Source organism: Triturus cristatus, chromosome 7 (assembly GCF_964204655.1).
Source record: "Triturus cristatus chromosome 7, aTriCri1.1, whole genome shotgun sequence".
Taxonomy (NCBI): Eukaryota; Metazoa; Chordata; class Amphibia; order Caudata; family Salamandridae; genus Triturus; species Triturus cristatus.
The window spans coordinates 768,415,655-768,439,645 of record NC_140590.1 but is presented as its reverse complement, the minus strand read 5'-3'; the positions used below and the strand labels follow the sequence as shown (position 1 = coordinate 768,439,645).

At 52.4% G+C, this 23,991-nt stretch overlaps 1 protein-coding gene across 1 annotated transcript in view; it reads left to right on the top strand.

Annotated features, from left to right (window-relative positions):
- The window catches only part of PYCR1 (pyrroline-5-carboxylate reductase 1), a 168,464-nt gene that overhangs the window by 85,474 nt on the left and 58,999 nt on the right, over nt 1-23,991 (top strand). The window contains exons 3-4 of the mRNA XM_085617551.1: nt 1,736-1,806; nt 2,079-2,258. Coding sequence (XP_085473677.1) covers nt 1,736-1,806; nt 2,079-2,258 — 251 coding nt within the window. The remainder of the gene's footprint in view (nt 1-1,735; nt 1,807-2,078; nt 2,259-23,991) is intronic.

Here is a 23,991-nt window from a genome sequence, read left to right as displayed (position 1 = left end):
TACTATGGTTATAGATGAGACATCAAAGGGTCTGCTCTATTTATAGGCAATCAATTTGTGATGACTTGTGATTGTTATACTTTATGCCACGTCTCTTCTGTATCAGATAGAATGATTCTTGTTAGTTTGAAACATTGTTGACAGTCTCACCATTTGTCTATATTATTAATACAATTTGTAGAGCGCACGGCTACCCCAAATAGGGGTGTCCCGGCGCTAGAGGCAGCTGAGCTATAGGCCTTGCATCATGTAGCCCTCAAAAACATGTCATCAAGTTGTGGGACCTAGTAAGGGGGCTAAAACCTTGAGTCTTTTCAGCTTCATCTATCTAAATCTCTTATATTTTTGTGAACGTAAAAAACAACATCTGAATGTACTTAAAACATTGTAAAGCTAAACCTTGCTAAATCTGAGTTCTTGCCTTACAGATACGGTCATTCACTTTATAGGCAGTGAAGTCTGATTGATTCTCTCTATCATCCGCAGAGACTTTAAAATACAGCTGGTTATCTTTTTAATCAATGAGACTCGACTCTTGTCACTGCTTTAGATGTCCGTTGTAAGAGATTGTCCTTCAAACCGCAAGGTACATCACACGTTTACTGCTGAGGACTGCAATTCCTCATGAAAAAATTCCCTTACGGCATTCCATCGACATCCTTTTGCACAACTTCTGAATGACAATGAAATTGAAGAATATTTTATGGGTAGTCCTAACTTGTCTGTCTTTGCTGCAGCGCTTTGGAACAGTCTTACAAATGAACTGCAATCTCTAGAAAATTGCAACAGATTTTAAAAATGTCTAAGTCACTGCACCTCTTTTAGAGCCTTGGACCAGTTCTTCTGCTTTCAGAGAGAGATACTCACATATTTATAGTAGAACGCCTGACAGTGTGGCCCTAGTGTCTGCTTACTTCCGATCATAACTGACTACAGCCTCAGCCTACTTCTTCCTACTTGTGTCTTATAGAAAGTGGGAACCTCTAGGATAAGCTTGTGTGGACCAGGTCCCTTACTTCCTACCAGCTTTCATTGTGTTTACTCCAAGTCTGCACATGTGTGAGAGTTATGCTGGAACTAACAAAAATAGGGGAAACCATTTTCCACTCGACCTCCCGGCCCTAAGGAGCCATGCACTATAGATGTGACTCAATAGCCGCGTCCCATCTGCGCATCTCATTTTAGTGTGCTCCTGAGTTCTCTTACAAGAAGTAATTGGGTGCTTATCGATGCTCTTGTGTATGGTTGTGGTGCTCCTCTTTGAATCATCTGCATAGATTAACCCTTTTTACCCCCCTGTTTTGGAAGTTAATTCTCTGCTTGTGAAAGCAGTGTAAAAAATAGATTTACACTTGCCTTTTTACAATACTATTTTGTACACAGGGCTTCCTTGGGATATAAGTTCAAGGAACAACTCTTTGGAGGAAAAGAGGTGGAATGAATCAAAACAAAGAGAAACAGATCCAATAGGTTGTATAAGCTGCTCATATCTTGACACTCAACAGAAGTTAAGTGGATATAAAGTTTGTGAAATGTGCAGGATTATGTGCACCATCTCTGCACAGCCTCAAGGTTGCACTTTTCTGCAGAGTACTCAGCACAGGGTGATCTGCAGAAGGTCGGATAATGGTGTGAGACTTTAATTGCAGAGCAGTCAGGTGGGTGAAAGCACTGAGTGGGAATGGTATATTAGAGCATGTGTGGGATTTAATTCATCAATTTTTTCTTGTTCCAGGGGTCCTGGCAACACACAAAATCTTGGCAAGTTCTCCGGACACAGACCTTCCCACTGTGTCTTGGCTAAGGGTAAGCAGACATCATCTAATGCTTGGTTAGTCACTGGGACAGATGTGACTCCAAGTGAAATGGAGCAATGTGATGAGATGGGAGGAGGCGTTGCTGGGCATGAGATGAACATCAAGGCATGAGATGTGTATCTGAGTTGAAAGAAAAACCACAGGGTCAAACGAAGAAAGATAGGCTCGAGTGACAGATGTGAATGTTTGACTTTGTATGCATTGCTGCTCACTGGTATTTTTTAAATATTATATTTCCCATTTTTTCCTGATTAATCTTAGAAAATTGGTATAAATTTCACCACAAGCAACAAGGACACAGTGAAGAACAGCGATGTGCTCTTTCTGGCTGTGAAGCCTCACATAATACCCTTTGTGCTGGATGAGATTGGGCCAGATATTGAAGATCGACATATGGTGGTGTCATGTGCAGCCGGAGTGACGATTGGCTCTATTGAAAAGGTACGGTGAGGCAATGCATTGCTATTTAAGAGAAAGCACAGCAACAGACCAAAAGGGGGTGGGGGGCGAGATTGTGGGTCAAGGGACCATTTGGAAATGGATGTATAGATAACGTGCTGCAGTGCAATAGACCACGCAGAAAAGATGTGTGCCACAGTAGAGTTGCTGAGCATTAGGTAGGGGACATGATCTCCATGGATTGCTTCTATAATGCTCTTCTTAGTGATGGATGTTCCAGTAGGGTTCACTTGCCCTTTAATAAGATTATGTGTGAATAAAATATAGGGCTACAGCTACAATCACACCTACTTAATTTGTGGTGCATTATTAAACTCCTGAGTCAAACACAGAAAATTACAGAGTGACACGTGTCATGAAGTGTTGTCAGCTTTGTCACCTATAAGGAGGTCTGTATTCGAAAGTAGTTTAATATTTAGTTTATTCTTTACTTGTAGCTTTCCACACATACCGAGTGGTATCTTTTAATCTTCAAAGGTGAATGGGCTTGTGGCAGAATATATGGCCAATATTAGGATGCACTCTGAAAAGTGTTCTTGGTCTCCAATCTGGGCCCATTTATTTTGCTACTGGAACCTTCTCATGCCTGCCATGTTGCTTCAGCATAGCAACCCCCTCCTACTTTAGTCTTCCTACCCCGTTCAACATCACCTAGCACAATCACTTTTCTCAAATCGATCACAGAATTTAATCCAAAGTTCAGGAGTAATAACCTTTCCTTTTTAGGTCTCACCCAAGACTGTACATGTGCTCTCACTTGCGAGTCTCTGGTAAACAAAAAAAAAAGAAACTTAAATAGGGCTTTGAACCCTTGCATCATTGACCATTGGTTGGCTCTCATTTCTTTGCTTCTCATTGGTCAGTGTGTCCCCGTTTCACTTCCTCCTCATGCGTTTGTCTCTTCGAAGGAGCATGCACTATATACTAATTAATGTCTGTTTGGTGTCCTTGAACTGCGCATGCTACATGTTTTTTCTTCTTCCCCCGTTGGGCTACTTACACCAGCTGAGGTATCTGCAAACTGAGCAAGGAATTCGGTAACTTGTACTGTTCGTTTGTTTTTCCAAAATTGCATTGTTGCAGTGCAAATGGAACGGTCAAAATAAAAAACACCTTCACATATGCTCACAAATTGTTAAAACTGTTGTTAAATGTTTGATGTCAAACAGAAGCATCATCATTCCAAGATGTCCTTCGCAATTGCTTGAATGCATCTAATAACAAACATTTGCAATGCAATAGGTCTCACATTTTAGAAACTTTAACCTATTGGTATTTTAAATGATAATGCCTTTTATTATTGCATGTTTTTTAAACACAAATAAAAAGGGATTGTCATTTACAATGCCAGTAGCTCAAAATCTCGCAATTGCGAGACCTACTGCATAACAAATGCTTGTTATATTAGGGTAAAGACTATAGTAATAGTCCATTCATATCTCAATTATTGCTGAAATAGCCAAGGCGCATGAGTTAGATTGGATATGACGAAACAGTGCATTGTTAACGGAGGTGAAATGTGCTTGTTGATGCCACAACCAACACTTGTCTGTCCAATTTTGACTCCTATTCTCATGGCTGTTCTAAAGAGCAGAGGACAAGGTCCACATGTAACCGGCCAAACAGATGGTTGCCATATATTTATTGGTGGCAAAAATTAGAATTTCAGTTTTGTACATGTTGAGCTTGACCCAGTGTTGGCTCATCCAAGTATATACTGCTGTGAGACAGTTCTGCGGGCAGGAAGATCTAGTTGTTTTGGAGCACAGCGTGAACACTAAGTGAGCGTAGTCCATACAGTAGGTGACCAGAGCTGTGTAACTGCTCAGCGTGTGGTAGGAGCCTGAACACAATGTTTGCCCTCAGAAAGGATCTTACGGATACTGGGTTTGGATATTGAATAGCCCCATCTTTGTTTTTATTTCTGCTTCCATATAAGGCTGAATAAAAAGGTCAGCCCTTTGAAATTGTATGGAAAATGGAAGCCACCTTTTGAGCTAGGTCTCCCGAAGTAGGGGAAGATTGCCTCCAGATGATGGTCTCTCACATGTCCCAATAAGAATGTGTAAATGATATTCATGTTTCTGAGGGCAGTCCTGGCATGGGAGCAGATCGCTCTGGTTATTCTTTACGATTGAGGTCTATGATCGCTTATTAGTGCTGCTACTCTAGGTCAGTAAAACGTAAACTGTTTTGAAAATGTATTTCTGTTTTGAACTCAGCATGTGGGAGGCTCAGGTAAATTGATATTTAGACTCACTGATCTTACTGGCACATTCCTGAGGAAATGAGGACAAAAAGATGTCAACTTAACAAAACATTCAGGCAAAGGAACATGGAAACCTCATTTTTAGTGAGTCCCTGGCGAGTTGCATGGAATGAATTTACACAAGGCAGTACATTTCGTATTTCCTATTAACAACCTAAAAATATATGGTTTTACTACATTTGGCGTGCTGCGTTCCTAGTTTGTATTTGTGCCCCAAATGTTGGCTGAACCATTTGGTTTCCTTTGCAGTATTCGTTTACATTGACCCTCGTTGTACCTTGGAGACTCCACACAGTACCTTGTAAAAAAGACCTTAACCTATTTTGACCTTTGCCTGTCTGATTAAATGATTGAAATAGGTTCCCAAGATGCTGCTGCCATTGTTTTAAAGTAGAAGAGGTGTATGTAAAAGACGGCTTAAAATCAAACTGTGTAGTGTGTATCTGCTCGTGCCTTATAATTGCAGCAAGAAGAATCAAATGTCACAGAGCTGGAGAAAAATATGGGCGTGACGAGATTCCGCATGGCTAATTAATGTGTTTACTTCTAGACCACAAACCCCTTTGTACTCGCCGCACTTAATGTTCAAAATACCAGGTAGGTCTTAGTTTTAAGAGTATACTGCTCAAGCCTTTACAGCAAGAAGAGTGTTGATTCCTGAAAACCTTCAAACACATTGCAACGCGAATTGAAAATATGGTGTTGGTGTTACTACATTCCACAGGAGTAACTTACAAAACTAGCATTGAAAATGATTGATCCGGTCCAGTCGAGTAACTAAATTCAATGGTTGATTAACAGCGCTCCCGGTCAGTCGGAGGCGCTTTAAGTTTGACATTAGTAAAAAAAGTTCGAATACTATGGTAGCCGAGTGAGGGGGAAGGAAGCCTGGAGGTGTCTAGGATAGCCCTCGGAGCCTGGTTCCTGATTGTACCCTTCCTGAATGGTACAGGATGTAGTGTGGGGCCTGCCCATAATTAGCACTGGAAGCTCCTGGAATATGCTGGAACCTTCTAGAAGGGAGGTGGGGTTTTACTTTTGCCGCCTTGGCTAGAGGTCACCTGACCTAGGGCTACTTAAGAGTGGGAGGGAAACTTTTGTGGTGAGTTGGCCATTGGGGTGAAGCAGAGCTGGAAGAATCCACCAGGAGTGTAGGCGGTAGGGCCTAGCCAGGGACTTATGCCTCTGAGAGTGACAGGATTTAGGTACTGCCTCTTAAGTGAGTGAGGTGCCCTGTGAATCCCACTGATCTTGCCCAGTAGTAGGAGGACCCAGAGACTCTCTGCCAGCCTGACTAGGAAGGATCTAGTCGCCCTCTCCATTCCTACCCCCAGTAACAGGACCCCTTAAGGGCGCCAGATACATCTGCGCCACAAGACTTCATCTGACAACTGAGAATGGAAACCTAACTGTAAGAACTGAGACTGCATGACAAGAGCGAGCTGTAAGCCTTGAATGCCAGAGCTGAGACTGCGTGTCCAAGCTAACCTATTGAACTATTTACTAAATCGATTGCCAAGCCACCGGGGATCGACCAGGTACTAGTGCTGTGACCCCCGCGCTCCCTGCCCTGGTCTGGGACCCCCGGCAGCGTGCTCCGCTGAGCACTTTACCCCCTCCTTAATTTGAGCCCCCCCCTGCCACGACGAAGCCAGCGCACTCACCGCCGCGGCCTGGAGGAGTGCCCTGCTGTATCGCGAGGCCCAGGAGAAGCCCGGGGCCCCGCCGCTGCCATGGCAGCCGTGTGAGGAGAAGCACAAGATCGGGGCCGAGTTCCCCCATCGACGTGGGGGCGGACGCCCGTGGGCTAGTCCAGTGGTGTTGGTGCCAAAAGCGGCCCCACCGGGTACGACGCCAGAACTTCGGTTCTGTGTGGACTACCGGGGGTTGAAATCTGTCACGAAGACAGATGCTCACCCCATCCCATGTGCAGATGAGCTGGTGGACCGGCTGGGAGCAGCCCGGTACCTCAGCACCATTGACCTGACGTCCGGATATTGGCAGATTGCCATGGCCGACGGAGCACGGGAGAAGACAGCGTTCTCCACCCCAGAGGGCCACTACCAATTTCGAGTGATGCCCTTTGGGCTCAAAAATGCTCCGGCCACATTCCAGCGGTTAGTGAATCAGGTACTATCTGGCCTGGAGTCCTTCTCAGCAGCCTACTTGGATGACATAGCTGTCTTCAGTAGCAGCTGGGAGGACCATCTGCAACACCTCCAGGAGGTATTGCAGGCGCTGCAACGCGCTGGCTTAACCATTAAAGCCAGCAAGTGCCAGATTGGACAGGGATCTGTCGTGTACCTGGGACACCTGGTGGGCGGAGGTAAGGTGCAACCCCTCCAGGCCAAAATTGAAACCATCTTGGCTTGGGAGCCCCCCAAGACCCAAACCGAGGTCCGAGCTTTCCTCGGCCTCACTGGGTATTACCGCCGGTTCGTCAAGGGCTATGGTACTATCGTGACCCCCTTGACGGAGTTGACCTCAAAGAAACAACCTCGCAAGGTCATATGGACAGCTGCATGCCAAGAAGCCTTTGATACGCTGAAAAATGCGATGTGTACAGCTCCAGTACTAGCAACACCCGATTTCAGCAAGGAATTTATTGTACAGACAGACGCCTCAGAGCACGGCATAGGTGCGGTGCTCTCGCAACTCAACACCGAGGGCCAAGACCAACCTGTGGCCTTCATATCTCGAAGACTCCTCCCTCGGGAACGGCGATGGAGCACCATTGAGAGAGAAGCCTTCGCGGTGGTATGGGCTCTGAAGAAGTTGAGGCCATACCTCTTTGGCACTCACTTCCTTATCCAGACCGACCACCGCCCCCTTCGCTGGCTCATGCAGATGAGAGGCGAAAACCCCAAGTTGTTGAGGTGGTCCATTTCCCTACAGGGGATGGACTTTCGGGTGGAACATCGGCCCGGAGTTGACCACGCCAATGCTGAAGGTCTCTCCAGGTTTTTCCGCCTTAGTGAAGAGAACTCCCTAGAGGTTGGGTAGCACTCCCCTCTTTCGGCTGGGGGGGGACGCATGTTGGACCTGTCAGCTCTAGGGTGGTCTCCCCTTCTATTTTTGTATCGTGCCTCATTTTTTCCACCCTCATTTTTATGTTGGACTAGGTCTCCGGGCGCCTATTCATTGCCAATCAGTGTTAAGGTGCAGGTGCTCCCTTCTCCCAAGATGGCTGCCACAGACCCCTGCTACTGCAGGGTGGTCGTTTTTCATAGTAGCACCCTAGCTGCCAGGAGCTGGCTGGGACCCACAACAATGTTGCGACACCAGCCCGCCTTTTTGTCCCATAGGTAGAGTGGGGAAGCTCCTGGAATATGCTGGAACCTTCTAGAAGGGAGGTGGGGTTTTACTTTTGCCGCCTTGGCTAGAGGTCACCTGACCTAGGGCTACTTAAGAGTGGGAGGGAAACTTTTGTGGTGAGTTGGCCATTGGGGTGAAGCAGAGCTGGAAGAATCCACCAGGAGTGTAGGCGGTAGGGCCTAGCCAGGGACTTATGCCTCTGAGAGTGACAGGATTTAGGTACTGCCTCTTAAGTGAGTGAGGTGCCCTGTGAATCCCACTGATCTTGCCCAGTAGTAGGAGGACCCAGAGACTCTCTGCCAGCCTGACTAGGAAGGATCTAGTCGCCCTCTCCATTCCTACCCCCAGTAACAGGACCCCTTAAGGGCGCCAGATACATCTGCGCCACAAGACTTCATCTGACAACTGAGAATGGAAACCTAACTGTAAGAACTGAGACTGCATGACAAGAGCGAGCTGTAAGCCTTGAATGCCAGAGCTGAGACTGCGTGTCCAAGCTAACCTATTGAACTATTTACTAAATCGATTGCCAAGCCACCGGGGATCGACCAGGTACTAGCGCTGTGACCCCCCGCGCTCCCTGCCCTGGTCTGGGACCCCCGGCAGCGTGCTCCGCTGAGCACTTTACCCCCCTCCTTAATTTGAGCCCCCCCCTGCCACGACGAAGCCAGCGCACTCACCGCCGAGGCCTGGAGAAGTGCCCTGCTGTATCGCGAGGCCCAGGAGAAGCCCGGGGCCCCGCCGCTGCCATGGCAGCCGTGTGAGGAGAAGCACAAGATCGGGGCTGAGTTCCCCCATCGACGTGGGGGCGGACGCCTGCTGACGCCGAGACGGAGGTAAGCCCGGAGGCCGGGATTCCCCTTGGTGCGCCCCCTGCTGGCCTGAGAACCTCACCGCACCCGGCCCGGGTCGTCCCCTCCGTGGGAGTTCCCCCCCCTTGCCTGCGCGACGGAGAGACCCCGCCGAGGGATCCTTTCTGCGTGCCCACTTCAGCGTAACTGAGCGCGGTGCCTCACGAACTGCACCGGCACCCAGCGACTTGCTCCTCGAGTCTGGTGGCGCTCTCCGCTGAAAGCTCCACTCTAAAGACACTGACTAGCCTGGATTACGGGCGGCGCTTGACTTCCCCTGCTCCGTTTCACCGTCCCAGGAGCCAGTGACTATGAACGTGATGCTTTATATATTTTGCCTGAAAGTATTACATGCCAGTGATTAAGAGTAGAGCGTTGCTTTACATGCTTTGCCTGAAAGTATTACATGCCCGTGATTACGAGCAGCACATTACTTTATATGCTTTACTTGAAAGTATTACTTGCCCGTGATAACGAGAAGCGCATTGTTTCATATGTTTTGCCTGAACGTATTACATGCCCGTGATTACGAGAAGCGCGGTGCCTCATGTGCTCTGCTTGATCGTAGTACCAGTCCTTGACTACGAGTAGCGCTTAGTTTACATGCTCTACTTCAAAGGGTTACGTGTCACTGATTACAAGGAGCGCTTCGTTCTACAGGCTCCGTGTTGAAGTATCCAGTGTCACCAATCACGAGTATTGTTCTGTGCTAGATGCCCCGTTCAGAGAAACCTTGCTTAACGCGCGCAGCGCTAGAATCACCCGTGCCTAGCCATACCCATGAACCGCATGTCTAGATTAGGAACTGCATTCATCTCTCATGTATGGCCTGTATATGCTTAATGTCTGTGGTACAACTCATGCATGACACTGTTATCTCTTGAACTGCATCTAACCAGCCCTACTTGGATAAACTTGAAGTATTTGCATAATTTCAACGGTGTGGCGTCCCTTATTGTGTGTGTCCCTAGTCCATGGGAAGCGTGTGGTGTATGGTTGCTTAACACATAGCCCTCTGGTTGCCCGACCGGCTCGCGCCACGTTACCGCCTATAGGGCCTGGTGACCCCAGGTTCCTACATTGGTGGCAGCGGTGGGATCCTTGGGACCTGTGACCATACAGCACCCTTCCGTGAGGCGAAGGGCGCCACAATTAAACGCCTATCCTACGTTTTTGTTCCAGAGCTCAAAAACCATTGGTTGCTGGATTATTGGTTCCACTGTCCAGGTAGAGAGTGCAAGAAGCCTGGTTAGCTATTGACTGTTGCCTACACCCTAGGAATTTTCTCCTTAGTGTCTAGGTCCCCACCTGCCAGAATGGAATCCCGGCTAGCGGACCTCGAGGGGTACACCGTGAAGCAACTAAGGGAGTTTGCGCAGGAGATGGGGGTGCCCGGGATGCGGAAAGCAAAAGGGCCGTAACTCCGTACCGCCATTAGGGCATGGGTAGAAGCCCACCCAGAAGGGAGAGGGGATGAGGGACAGGAGGCGCCAGAGGCACCTCAGGGGGAGAGCGCCCAGGAAGTCCTAGACATCTTGAATGTAGACATGTCCGAGAATGTGCCCCCAGGAAGACGTTCTGGGGCCAGTAGTAGGACAGGGTCCAGGAGGAGCGCGTCTCCAGAAGAGTACGAGGACAGGAGGGAAGAGAGGCGATTAAAATGGGAACTGGCCAAATTAGAGCAGGAGAAAGAAAGGGAAAGGGCCAGATTGGAACAGGAAAAGGAATTAGCAAAATTGGAATGGGCAATGGAGGAGAAGAAGCTGGCGCACGAGCTTCAGTTAAAAGAGCTGGAGCTACGCGCCCTCCAATTGAACGCGTCTAATAAAGACAATGGTGGCAGCATACCCAGGGAACCTCAAGAACCAAAATTCTACCTACCCAAAGAAGTCCTAGCCAATTATACATTAGGGGATGACATCATGAAGTGGTTGGAGGCATATGAGGTAGCCTTAACGGCCCATGGGGTACCCGAGAGTAACTGGGGAGGTGGTCTCTACCGGTATATACCTCCCACTGTTAGGGACACCCTGTTATATTTGGCCAAGGCGGATCAGGTTAAGTACGCCCCCATGAAAGAGGCCTTGTTAAAGAAGTTTGGCCTGAACCCCGAGAAGTATAGGCAGAAGTTTCGTGGCAGCCATAAGCTGTCCACCCAGACATGGGTAGATTTTTTGATTATGCGAGGAAGGCACTAGATGGTTGGGTGCGTGGCAGCGAGGTGCAGGACTACCAAGGGTTGTACGATCTTTTTTAAGGGAGCACCTCTTGGATAAGAGCTTTCCGGAGCTGCGCCAACATCTGGTGGACCGCAAGCTGAAGGATCCTCGAGAGCTTGCGGAGGAGGCAGATATTTGGGTGAGCACCCGGGTGTCTCACAAGGGCCCCGGGGGAGATGGCTGGAAAGGCGGACAGGGTTTCCCCCAGAAGAAAGAGGGGGGAGATAAAAAGGTGGAGTTCTCGAAAGGTCCCCAAAATAAGTTTGGGAAGGGAGTAGGAACCCCACCCCCGTCCAATTCCACAAGACCCACTTACCCTGACAGGAGTCAGCAGCCAAGGATTGTGCGGTGCTACGAGTGTGGGGAGATTGGACACTACAGAGGAGAACCCAAGTGTCGCAAGCGACCACCAGCCCCATTGGGCGGGAAAAGTCCCGGGGTGAGTAGTATAGCGCTTGGGGTGGAGCTGCCCTTAGATAGGGAGGGGAGTGGACAGGCCTGACGCTGGTTTCACTCGGGGATAGAGAAGTGGTCCCCGTAGTGTTCCTGCCCCTGAACACTGCTAAATATCAGCAGAGGGTGAGAATTAATGGGGAGGAGGTGGAAGCTCTGAGGGACACAGGGGCCAGCATGACCACTGTCGTGCGGCGGCTGGTGTCCCCAGACCAAGTAGTCCCCGAGGAGTTCCATCCGGCCGTGTTGGCTGACGGCAGTTTGAGTCACTATCCAGTGGCTCGTGTTCCATTCGAGTGGGGAGGAGTCAAAGGCCTACTGCGAGTTGCTGTGAGCCCTGCCTTGCCTGTGGGGTGTTTGCTAGGGAACGACCTGGAGCACACCAAATGGAAGGACGTCGAGTTTCACGCTCACACTGAGATGCTGGGATTACCAGGGTGGACTTGCGTGAGCACGCGGTCCATGGCTGCCCGGCATGGAACTCACCCGGAGTTGGAGCCTGGAATCATGGCCCAACCCAAACCCAAACGTGGGAAGAAGGAGGTGGTAGAGGACATGCCCCGTGAGTCGGATGGGGAGGCCGCAGAGGTGCCCCCGGAGTCCGCGGAGGTAGATGTCGTTCCGGTGGAGGACTTGCCGACCCTTGCTGACTGGCAAGTGGAAGGAGGGCCTACCCGGGAGGAATTTTGTCAAGCACAAAGAACGTGCCCCACTCTTGAGGGTATGCGGCGGCAGGCCGAAGCTCAAGTGGCCAGTCAGGAACTGGGAGGTTATCATGTGTATTGGGAGGATGGTCTCCTATACAGTGAGCCCAGGGTGCCGGTACATGGATCTTCGAGGGCCATAGTGGTCCCCCAATGTTACCGGGCCTTCCTGCTGGAGTTAGCGCACGAGATACCCTTAGCTGGACACCTGGGCCAGGACAAAACCTTTGCACGGTTAGTCCCCCATTTTTATTGGCCCAGGATGAGGATTGCCTCAGACACCTTTTGCAAGACCTGCAAGTCTTGTCAGGCTAGTGGCAAGACTGGGACTAAGTTGAAGGTCCCGTTGGAACCGCTCCCCGTGGTCGGGACCCCTTTTGAGAGGGTCGGTATCGATATTGTTGGGCCATTGGACCCTCCGACCGCAGCGGGACACCGGTTCATCTTGGTTTTGGTGGACCACGCCACAAGGTACCCAGAGGCTATTCCTCTGAGGACCATCACTGCACCGGTGGTGGCGCGGGCACTGTTGGGAATTTTTACCCGAGTGGGGTTCCCGAAGGTCGTGGTGTCGGACAGGGGCACAAATTTCATGTCGGCCTACATGCAGGCCATGTGGAAGGAGTGTGGAGTGACCTACCGGTTCTCCACTCCTTACCACCCCCAGACTAACGGACTTGTAGAGCGCTTCAATAGGACATTGAAGGGGATGATCCGAAGCCTTCCAGAGGGCTTGAGGCGTAAGTGGGACTTCCTCCTCCCCTGCTTGTTATTCTCCTATCGGGAGGTACCGCAGAAGGGAGTCGGGTTCAGCCCGTTTGAATTGCTCTATGGCCATCCCGTTAGGGGTCCGCTCAGTTTAGTGAAAGAGGGGTGGGAGAAGACTTCACAGAAGCTTCCCCGTGACATTGTCAGCTACATGCTGGCGTTCCGCAGCCAGATGGCCAAGCTGTGGAAGGCAGCCACAGAGAACCTGGAGGCTAGCCAGACCGTGATGAAGGACTGGTATGACCGCAACGCTCGGACGGTCGAGTTAGACGTTGGACAGAAGGTGTGGGTTATGGAACCTGGGGAGCTTTGTGCCCTCCAGGACCGGTGGACTGGCCCGTTCGACATTGTGGAGAGGCGAGGCCAGACCACATACGTTGTGGATGTAAAAACCCCCCGTCAGCCCCTCAGGGTGCTCCACGTCAACCGCCTGAAGCCGCACCATGAGCGATCGGAGCTTGCTCTCCTTATGGTGACGGATGGGAGCGAAGAGGAAGAGAGTGAAGCTCTTCCTGACCTTCTTGCGGTACAAGAGAAGGATGGTTCGGTGGAAGGTGTAGTCCTCTCCCCATCCTTAACCCCAGAGCAGCAGAGGGACTGTCGCCATGTCCTGGGACAGTTCGCCTCGTTGTTCTCACTCACGCCTGGAATCACTCATTGGTGTACCCATGATGTGGACACAGGGGACAGCCCCCCGGTGAAGAACAAATCTTACCGGCTCTCTGACCGAGTGAAGGATAGCATCCAGCGTGAGGTGGCAAAGATGCTGGAGCTGGGGGTGATAGAACCTTCCAGCAGCCCGTGGGCTAGTCCAGTGGTGTTGGTGCCAAAAGCGGCCCCACCGGGTACGACGCCAGAACTTCGGTTCTGTGTGGACTACCGGGGGTTGAAATCTGTCACGAAGACAGATGCTCACCCCATCCCATGTGCAGATGAGCTGGTGGACCGGCTGGGAGCAGCCCGGTACCTCAGCACCATTGACCTGACGTCCGGATATTGGCAGATTGCCATGGCCGACGGAGCACGGGAGAAGACAGCGTTCTCCACCCCAGAGGGCCACTACCAATTTCGAGTGATGCCCTTTGGGCTCAAAAATGCTCCGGCCACATTCCAGCGGTTAGTGAATCAGGTACTATCTGGCCTGGAGTCCTTCTCAGCAGCCTACTTGGATGACAAAGCTGTCTTCAGTAGCAGCTGGGAGGACCATCTGCAACACCTCCAGGAGGTATTGCAGGCGCTGCAACGCGCTGGGTTAACCATTAAAGCCAGCAAGTGCCAGATTGGACAGGGATCTGTCGTGTACCTGGGACACCTGGTGGGCGGAGGTAAGGTGCAACCCCTCCAGGCCAAAATTGAAACCATCTTGGCTTGGGAGCCCCCCAAGACCCAAACCGAGGTCCGAGCTTTCCTCGGCCTCACTGGGTATTACCGCCGGTTCGTCAAGGGCTATGGTACTATCGTGACCCCCTTGACGGAGTTGACCTCAAAGAAACAACCTCGCAAGGTCATATGGACAGCTGCATGCCAAGAAGCCTTTGATACGCTGAAAAATGCGATGTGTACAGCTCCAGTACTAGCAACACCCGATTTCAGCAAGGAATTTATTGTACAGACAGACGCCTCAGAGCACGGCATAGGTGCGGTGCTCTCGCAACTCAACACCGAGGGCCAAGACCAACCTGTGGCCTTCATATCTCGAAGACTCCTCCCTCGGGAACGGCGATGGAGCACCATTGAGAGAGAAGCCTTCGCGGTGGTATGGGCTCTGAAGAAGTTGAGGCCATACCTCTTTGGCACTCACTTCCTTATCCAGACCGACCACCGCCCCCTTCGCTGGCTCATGCAGATGAGAGGCGAAAACCCCAAGTTGTTGAGGTGGGCCATTTCCCTACAGGGGATGGACTTTCGGGTGGAACATCGGCCCGGAGTTGACCACGCCAATGCTGACGGTCTCTCCAGGTTTTTCCGCCTTAGTGAAGAGAACTCCCTAGAGGTTGGGTAGCACTCCCCTCTTTCGGCTGGGGGGGGACGCATGTTGGACCTGTCAGCCCTAGGGTGGTCTCCCCTTCTATTTTTGTATCGTGCCTCATTTTTTCCACCCTCATTTTTATGTTGGACTAGGTCTCCGGGCGCCTTTTCATTGCCAATCAGTGTTAAGGTGCAGGTGCTCCCTTCTCCCAAGATGGCTGCCACAGACCCCTGCTACTGCAGGGTGGTCGTTTTTCATAGTAGCACCCTAGCTGCCAGGAGCTGGCTGGGACCCACAACAATGTTGCGACACCAGCCCGCCTTTTTGTCCCATAGGTAGAGTGGGGAAGCTCCTGGAATATGCTGGAACCTTCTAGAAGGGAGGTGGGGTTTTACTTTTGCCGCCTTGGCTAGAGGTCACCTGACCTAGGGCTACTTAAGAGTGGGAGGGAAACTTTTGTGGTGAGTTGGCCATTGGGGTGAAGCAGAGCTGGAAGAATCCACCAGGAGTGTAGGCGGTAGGGCCTAGCCAGGGACTTATGCCTCTGAGAGTGACAGGATTTAGGTACTGCCTCTTAAGTGAGTGAGGTGCCCTGTGAATCCCACTGATCTTGCCCAGTAGTAGGAGGACCCAGAGACTCTCTGCCAGCCTGACTAGGAAGGATCTAGTCGCCCTCTCCATTCCTACCCCCAGTAACAGGACCCCTTAAGGGCGCCAGATACATCTGCGCCACAAGACTTCATCTGACAACTGAGAATGGAAACCTAACTGTAAGAACTGAGACTGCATGACAAGAGCGAGCTGTAAGCCTTGAATGCCAGAGCTGAGACTGCGTGTCCAAGCTAACCTATTGAACTATTTACTAAATCGATTGCCAAGCCACCGGGGATCGACCAGGTACTAGCGCTGTGACCCCCGCGCTCCCTGCCCTGGTCTGGGACCCCCGGCAGCGTGCTCCGCTGAGCACTTTACCCCCCTCCTTAATTTGAGCCCCCCCCTGCCACGACGAAGCCAGCGCACTCACCGCCGCGGCCTGGAGGCCTGGAGAAGTGCCCTGCTGTATCGCGAGGCCCAGGAGAAGCCCGGGGCCCCGCCGCTGCCATGGCAGCCGTGTGAGGAGAAGCACAAGATCGGGGCCGAGTTCCCCCATCGACGTGGGGGCGGACGCCTGCTGACGCCGAGACGGAGGTAAGCCCGGAGGCCGGGATTCCCCTTGGTGCGCCCCCTGCTGGCCTGAGAACCTCACCGCACCCGGCCCGGGTCGTCCCCTCCGTGGGAGTTCCCCCCCCTTGCCTGCGCGACGGAGAGACCCCGCCGAGGGATCCTTTCTGCGTGCCCACTTCAGCGTAACTGAGCGCGGTGCCTCACGAACTGCACCGGCACCCAGCGACTTGCTCCTCGAGTCTGGTGGCGCTCTCCGCTGAAAGCTCCACTCTAAAGAAACTGACTAGCCTGGATTACGGGCGGCGCTTGACTTCCCCTGCTCCGTTTCACCGTCCCAGGAGCCAGTGACTATGAACGTGATGCTTTATATATTTTGCCTGAAAGTATTACATGCCAGTGATTAAGAGTAGAGCGTTGCTTTACATGCTTTGCCTGAAAGTATTACATGCCCGTGATTACGAGCAGCACATTACTTTATATGCTTTACTTGAAAGTATTACTTGCCCGTGATAACGAGAAGCGCATTGTTTCATATGTTTTGCCTGAACGTATTACATGCCCGTGATTACGAGAAGCGCGGTGCCTCATGTGCTCTGCTTGATCGTAGTACCAGTCCTTGACTACGAGTAGCGCTTAGTTTACATGCTCTACTTCAAAGGGTTACGTGTCACTGATTACAAGGAGCGCTTCGTTCTACAGGCTCCGTGTTGAAGTATCCAGTGTCACCAATCACGAGTATTGTTCTGTGCTAGATGCCCCGTTCAGAGAAACCTTGCTTAACGCGCGCAGCGCTAGAATCACCCGTGCCTAGCCATACCCATGAACCGCATGTCTAGATTAGGAACTGCATTCATCTCTCATGTATGGCCTGTATATGCTTAATGTCTGTGGTACAACTCATGCATGACACTGTTATCTCTTGAACTGCATCTAACCAGCCCTACTTGGATAAACTTGAAGTATTTGCATAATTTCAACGGTGTGGCGTCCCTTATTGTGTGTGTCCCTAGTCCATGGGAAGCGTGTGGTGTATGGTTGCTTAACACATAGCCCTCTGGTTGCCCGACCGGCTCGCGCCACGTTACCGCCTATAGGGCCTGGTGACCCCAGGTTCCTACATTGGTGGCAGCGGTGGGATCCTTGGGACCTGTGACCATACAGCACCCTTCCGTGAGGCGAAGGGCGCCACAATTAAACGCCTATCCTACGTTTTTGTTCCAGAGCTCAAAAACCATTGGTTGCTGGATTATTGGTTCCACTGTCCAGGTAGAGAGTGCAAGAAGCCTGGTTAGCTATTGACTGTTGCCTACACCCTAGGAATTTTCTCCTTAGTGTCTAGGTCCCCACCTGCCAGAATGGAATCCCGGCTAGCGGACCTCGAGGGGTACACCGTGAAGCAACTAAGGGAGTTTGCGCAGGAGATGGGGGTGCCCGGGCTGCGGAAAGCAAAAGGGCCGGAACTCCGTACCGCCATTAGGGCATGGGTAGAAGCCCACCCAGAAGGGAGAGGGGATGAGGGACAGGAGGCGCCAGAGGCACCTCAGGGGGAGAGCGCCCAGGAAGTCCTAGACATCTTGAATGTAGACATGTCCGAGAATGTGCCCCCAGGAAGACGTTCTGGGGCCAGTAGTAGGACAGGGTCCAGGAGGAGCGCGTCTCCAGAAGAGTACGAGGACAGGAGGGAAGAGAGGCGATTAAAATGGGAACTGGCCAAATTAGAGCAGGAGAAAGAAAGGGAAAGGGCCAGATTGGAACAGGAAAAGGAATTAGCAAAATTGGAATGGGCAATGGAGGAGAAGAAGCTGGCGCACAAGCTTCAGTTAAAAGAGCTGGAGCTACGCGCCCTCCAATTGAACGCGTCTAATAAAGACAATGGTGGCAGCATACCCAGGGAACCTCAAGAACCAAAATTCTACCTACCCAAAGAAGTCCTAGCCAATTATACATTAGGGGATGACATCATGAAGTGGTTGGAGGCATATGAGGTAGCCTTAACGGCCCATGGGGTACCCGAGAGTAACTGGGGAGGTGGTCTCTACCGGTATATACCTCCCACTGTTAGGGACACCCTGTTATATTTGGCCAAGGCGGATCAGGTTAAGTACGCCCCCATGAAAGAGGCCTTGTTAAAGAAGTTTGGCCTGAACCCCGAGAAGTATAGGCAGAAGTTTCGTGGCAGCCATAAGCTGTCCACCCAGACATGGGTAGATTTTTTGATTATGCGAGGAAGGCACTAGATGGTTGGGTGCGTGGCAGCGAGGTGCAGGACTACCAAGGGTTGTACGATCTTTTTTAAGGGAGCACCTCTTGGATAAGAGCTTTCCGGAGCTGCGCCAACATCTGGTGGACCGCAAGCTGAAGGATCCTCGAGAGCTTGCGGAGGAGGCAGATATTTGGGTGAGCACCCGGGTGTCTCACAAGGGCCCCGGGGGAGATGGCTGGAAAGGCGGACAGGGTTTCCCCCAGAAGAAAGAGGGGGGAGATAAAAAGGTGGAGTTCTCGAAAGGTCCCCAAAATAAGTTTGGGAAGGGAGTAGGAACCCCACCCCCGTCCAATTCCACAAGACCCACTTACCCTGACAGGAGTCAGCAGCCAAGGATTGTGCGGTGCTACGAGTGTGGGGAGATTGGACACTACAGAGGAGAACCCAAGTGTCGCAAGCGACCACCAGCCCCATTGGGTGGGAAAAGTCCCGGGGTGAGTAGTATAGCGCTTGGGGTGGAGCTGCCCTTAGATAGGGAGGGGAGTGGACAGGCCTGACGCTGGTTTCACTCGGGGATAGAGAAGTGGTCCCCGTAGTGTTCCTGCCCCTGAACACTGCTAAATATCAGCAGAGGGTGAGAATTAATGGGGAGGAGGTGGAAGCTCTGAGGGACACAGGGGCCAGCATGACCACTGTCGTGCGGCGGCTGGTGTCCCCAGACCAAGTAGTCCCCGAGGAGTTCCATCCGGCCGTGTTGGCTGACGGCAGTTTGAGTCACTATCCAGTGGCTCGTGTTCCATTCGAGTGGGGAGGAGTCAAAGGCCTACTGCGAGTTGCTGTGAGCCCTGCCTTGCCTGTGGGGTGTTTGCTAGGGAACGACCTGGAGCACACCAAATGGAAGGACGTCGAGTTTCACGCTCACACTGAGATGCTGGGATTACCAGGGTGGACTTGCGTGAGCACGCGGTCCATGGCTGCCCGGCATGGAACTCACCCGGAGTTGGAGCCTGGAATCATGGCCCAACCCAAACCCAAACGTGGGAAGAAGGAGGTGGTAGAGGACATGCCCCGTGAGTCGGATGGGGAGGCCGCAGAGGTGTCCGCGGAGGTAGATGTCGTTCCGGTGGAGGACTTGCCGACCCTTGCTGACTGGCAAGTGGAAGGAGGGCCTACCCGGGAGGAATTTTGTCAAGCACAAAGAACGTGCCCCACTCTTGAGGGTATGCGGCGGCAGGCCGAAGCTCAAGTGGCCAGTCAGGAACTGGGAGGTTATCATGTGTATTGGGAGGATGGTCTCCTATACAGTGAGCCCAGGGTGCCGGTACATGGATCTTCGAGGGCCATAGTGGTCCCCCAATGTTACCGGGCCTTTCTGCTGGAGTTAGCGCACGAGATACCCTTAGCTGGACACCTGGGCCAGGACAAAACCTTTGCACGGTTAGTCCCCCATTTTTATTGGCCCAGGATGAGGATTGCCTCAGACACCTTTTGCAAGACCTGCAAGTCTTGTCAGGCTAGTGGCAAGACTGGGACTAAGTTGAAGGTCCCGTTGGAACCGCTCCCCGTGGTCGGGACCCCTTTTGAGAGGGTCGGTATCGATATTGTTGGGCCATTGGACCCTCCGACCGCAGCGGGACACCGGTTCATCTTGGTTTTGGTGGACCACGCCACAAGGTACCCAGAGGCTATTCCTCTGAGGACCATCACTGCACCGGTGGTGGCGCGGGCACTGTTGGGAATTTTTACCCGAGTGGGGTTCCCGAAGGTCGTGGTGTCGGACAGGGGCACAAATTTCATGTCGGCCTACATGCAGGCCATGTGGAAGGAGTGTGGAGTGACCTACCGGTTCTCCACTCCTTACCACCCCCAGACTAACGGACTTGTAGAGCGCTTCAATAGGACATTGAAGGGGATGATCCGAAGCCTTCCAGAGGGCTTGAGGCGTAAGTGGGACGTCCTCCTCCCCTGCTTGTTATTCTCCTATCGGGAGGTACCGCAGAAGGGAGTCGGGTTCAGCCCGTTTGAATTGCTCTATGGCCATCCCGTTAGGGGTCCGCTCAGTTTAGTGAAAGAGGGGTGGGAGAAGACTTCACAGAAGCTTCCCCGTGACATTGTCAGCTACATGCTGGCGTTCCGCAGCCAGATGGCCAAGCTGTGGAAGGCAGCCACAGAGAACCTGGAGGCTAGCCAGACCGTGATGAAGGACTGGTATGACCGCAACGCTCGGACGGTCGAGTTAGACGTTGGACAGAAGGTGTGGGTTATGGAACCTGGGGAGCTTTGTGCCCTCCAGGACCGGTGGACTGGCCCGTTCGACATTGTGGAGAGGCGAGGCCAGACCACATACGTTGTGGATGTAAAAACCCCCCGTCAGCCCCTCAGGGTGCTCCACGTCAACCGCCTGAAGCCGCACCATGAGCGATCGGAGCTTGCTCTCCTTATGGTGACGGATGGGAGCGAAGAGGAAGAGAGTGAAGCTCTTCCTGACCTTCTTGCGGTACAAGAGAAGGATGGTTCGGTGGAAGGTGTAGTCCTCTCCCCATCCTTAACCCCAGAGCAGCAGAGGGACTGTCGCCATGTCCTGGGACAGTTCGCCTCGTTGTTCTCACTCACGCCTGGAATCACTCATTGGTGTACCCATGATGTGGACACAGGGGACAGCCCCCCGGTGAAGAACAAATCTTACCGGCTCTCTGACCGAGTGAAGGATAGCATCCAGCGTGAGGTGGCAAAGATGCTGGAGCTGGGGGTGATAGAACCTTCCAGCAGCCCGTGGGCTAGTCCAGTGGTGTTGGTGCCAAAAGCGGCCCCACCGGGTACGACGCCAGAACTTCGGTTCTGTGTGGACTACCGGGGGTTGAAATCTGTCACGAAGACAGATGCTCACCCCATCCCATGTGCAGATGAGCTGGTGGACCGGCTGGGGGCAGCCCGGTACCTCAGCACCATTGACCTGACGTCCGGATATTGGCAGATTGCCATGGCCGACGGAGCACGGGAGAAGACAGCGTTCTCCACCCCAGAGGGCCACTACCAATTTCGAGTGATGCCCTTTGGGCTCAAAAATGCTCCGGCCACATTCCAGCGGTTAGTGAATCAGGTACTATCTGGCCTGGAGTCCTTCTCAGCAGCCTACTTGGATGACAAAGCTGTCTTCAGTAGCAGCTGGGAGGACCATCTGCAACACCTCCAGGAGGTATTGCAGGCGCTGCAACGCGCTGGCTTAACCATTAAAGCCAGCAAGTGCCAGATTGGACAGGGATCTGTCGTGTACCTGGGACACCTGGTGGGCGGAGGTAAGGTGCAACCCCTCCAGGCCAAAATTGAAACCATCTTGGCTTGGGAGCCCCCCAAGACCCAAACCGAGGTCCGAGCTTTCCTCGGCCTCACTGGGTATTACCGCCGGTTCGTCAAGGGCTATGGTACTATCGTGACCCCCTTGGCGGAGTTGACCTCAAAGAAACAACCTCGCAAGGTCATATGGACAGCTGCATGCCAAGAAGCCTTTGATACGCTGAAAAATGCGATGTGTACAGCTCCAGTACTAGCAACACCCGATTTCAGCAAGGAATTTATTGTACAGACAGACGCCTCAGAGCACGGCATAGGTGCGGTGCTCTCGCAACTCAACACCGAGGGCCAAGACCAACCTGTGGCCTTCATATCTCGAAGACTCCTCCCTCGGGAACGGCGATGGAGCACCATTGAGAGAGAAGCCTTCGCGGTGGTATGGGCTCTGAAGAAGTTGAGGCCATACCTCTTTGGCACTCACTTCCTTATCCAGACCGACCACCGCCCCCTTCGCTGGCTCATGCAGATGAGAGGCGAAAACCCCAAGTTGTTGAGGTGGTCCATTTCCCTACAGGGGATGGACTTTCGGGTGGAACATCGGCCCGGAGTTGACCACGCCAATGCTGACGGTCTCTCCAGGTTTTTCCGCCTTAGTGAAGAGAACTTCCTAGAGGTTGGGTAGCACTCCCCTCTTTCGGCTGGGGGGGGACGCATGTTGGACCTGTCAGCCCTAGGGTGGTCTCCCCTTCTATTTTTGTATCGTGCCTCATTTTTTCCACCCTCATTTTTATGTTGGACTAGGTCTCCGGGCGCCTTTTCATTGCCAATCAGTGTTAAGGTGCAGGTGCTCCCTTCTCCCAAGATGGCTGCCACAGACCCCTGCTACTGCAGGGTGGTCGTTTTTCATAGTAGCACCCTAGCTGCCAGGAGCTGGCTGGGACCCACAACAATGTTGCGACACCAGCCCGCCTTTTTGTCCCATAGGTAGAGTGGGGAAGCTCCTGGAATATGCTGGAACCTTCTAGAAGGGAGGTGGGGTTTTACTTTTGCCGCCTTGGCTAGAGGTCACCTGACCTAGGGCTACTTAAGAGTGGGAGGGAAACTTTTGTGGTGAGTTGGCCATTGGGGTGAAGCAGAGCTGGAAGAATCCACCAGGAGTGTAGGCGGTAGGGCCTAGCCAGGGACTTATGCCTCTGAGAGTGACAGGATTTAGGTACTGCCTCTTAAGTGAGTGAGGTGCCCTGTGAATCCCACTGATCTTGCCCAGTAGTAGGAGGACCCAGAGACTCTCTGCCAGCCTGACTAGGAAGGATCTAGTCGCCCTCTCCATTCCTACCCCCAGTAACAGGACCCCTTAAGGGCGCCAGATACATCTGCGCCACAAGACTTCATCTGACAACTGAGAATGGAAACCTAACTGTAAGAACTGAGACTGCATGACAAGAGCGAGCTGTAAGCCTTGAATGCCAGAGCTGAGACTGCGTGTCCAAGCTAACCTATTGAACTATTTACTAAATCGATTGCCAAGCCACCGGGGATCGACCAGGTACTAGCGCTGTGACCCCCGCGCTCCCTGCCCTGGTCTGGGACCCCCGGCAGCGTGCTTCGCTGAGCACTTTACCCCCCTCCTTAATTTGAGCCCCCCCCCCTCTGCGACGACGAAGCCAGCGCACTCACCGCCGCGGCCTGGAGGCCTGGAGAAGTGCCCTGCTGTATCGCGAGGCCCAGGAGAAGCCCGGGGCCCCGCCGCTGCCGTCGCAGCCGTGTGAGGAGAAGCGCAAGATCGGGGCCGAGTTCCCCCATCGACATGAGGGCGGACGCCTGCTGACGCCGAGACGGAGGTAAGCCCGGAGGCCGGGATTCCCCTTGGTGCGCCCCCTGCTGGCCTGAGAACCTCACCGCACCCGGCCCGGGTCGTCCCCTCCGTGGGAGTTCCCCCCCCTTGCCTGCGCGACGGAGAGACCCCGCCGAGGGATCCTTTCTGCGTGCCCACTTCAGCGTAACTGAGCGCGGTGCCTCACGAACTGCACCGGCACCCAGCGACTTGCTCCTCGAGTCTGGTGGCGCTCTCCGCTGAAAGCTCCACTCTAAAGAAACTGACTAGCCTGGATTACGGGCGGCGCTTGACTTCCCCTGCTCCGTTTCACCGTCCCAGGAGCCAGTGACTATGAACGTGATGCTTTATATATTTTGCCTGAAAGTATTACATGCCAGTGATTAAGAGTAGAGCGTTGCTTTACATACTTTGCCTGAAAGTATTACATGCCCGTGATTACGAGAAGCGCATTGTTTCATATGTTTTGCCTGAACGTATTACATGCCCGTGATTACGAGAAGCACGGTGCTTCATGTGCTCTGCTTGATCGTAGTACCAGTCCTTGACTACGAGTAGCGCTTAGTTTACATGCTCTACTTCAAAGGGTTACGTGTCACTGATTACAAGGAGCGCTTCGTTCTACAGGCTCCGTGTTGAAGTATCCAGTGTCACCCATCACGATTATTGTTCTGT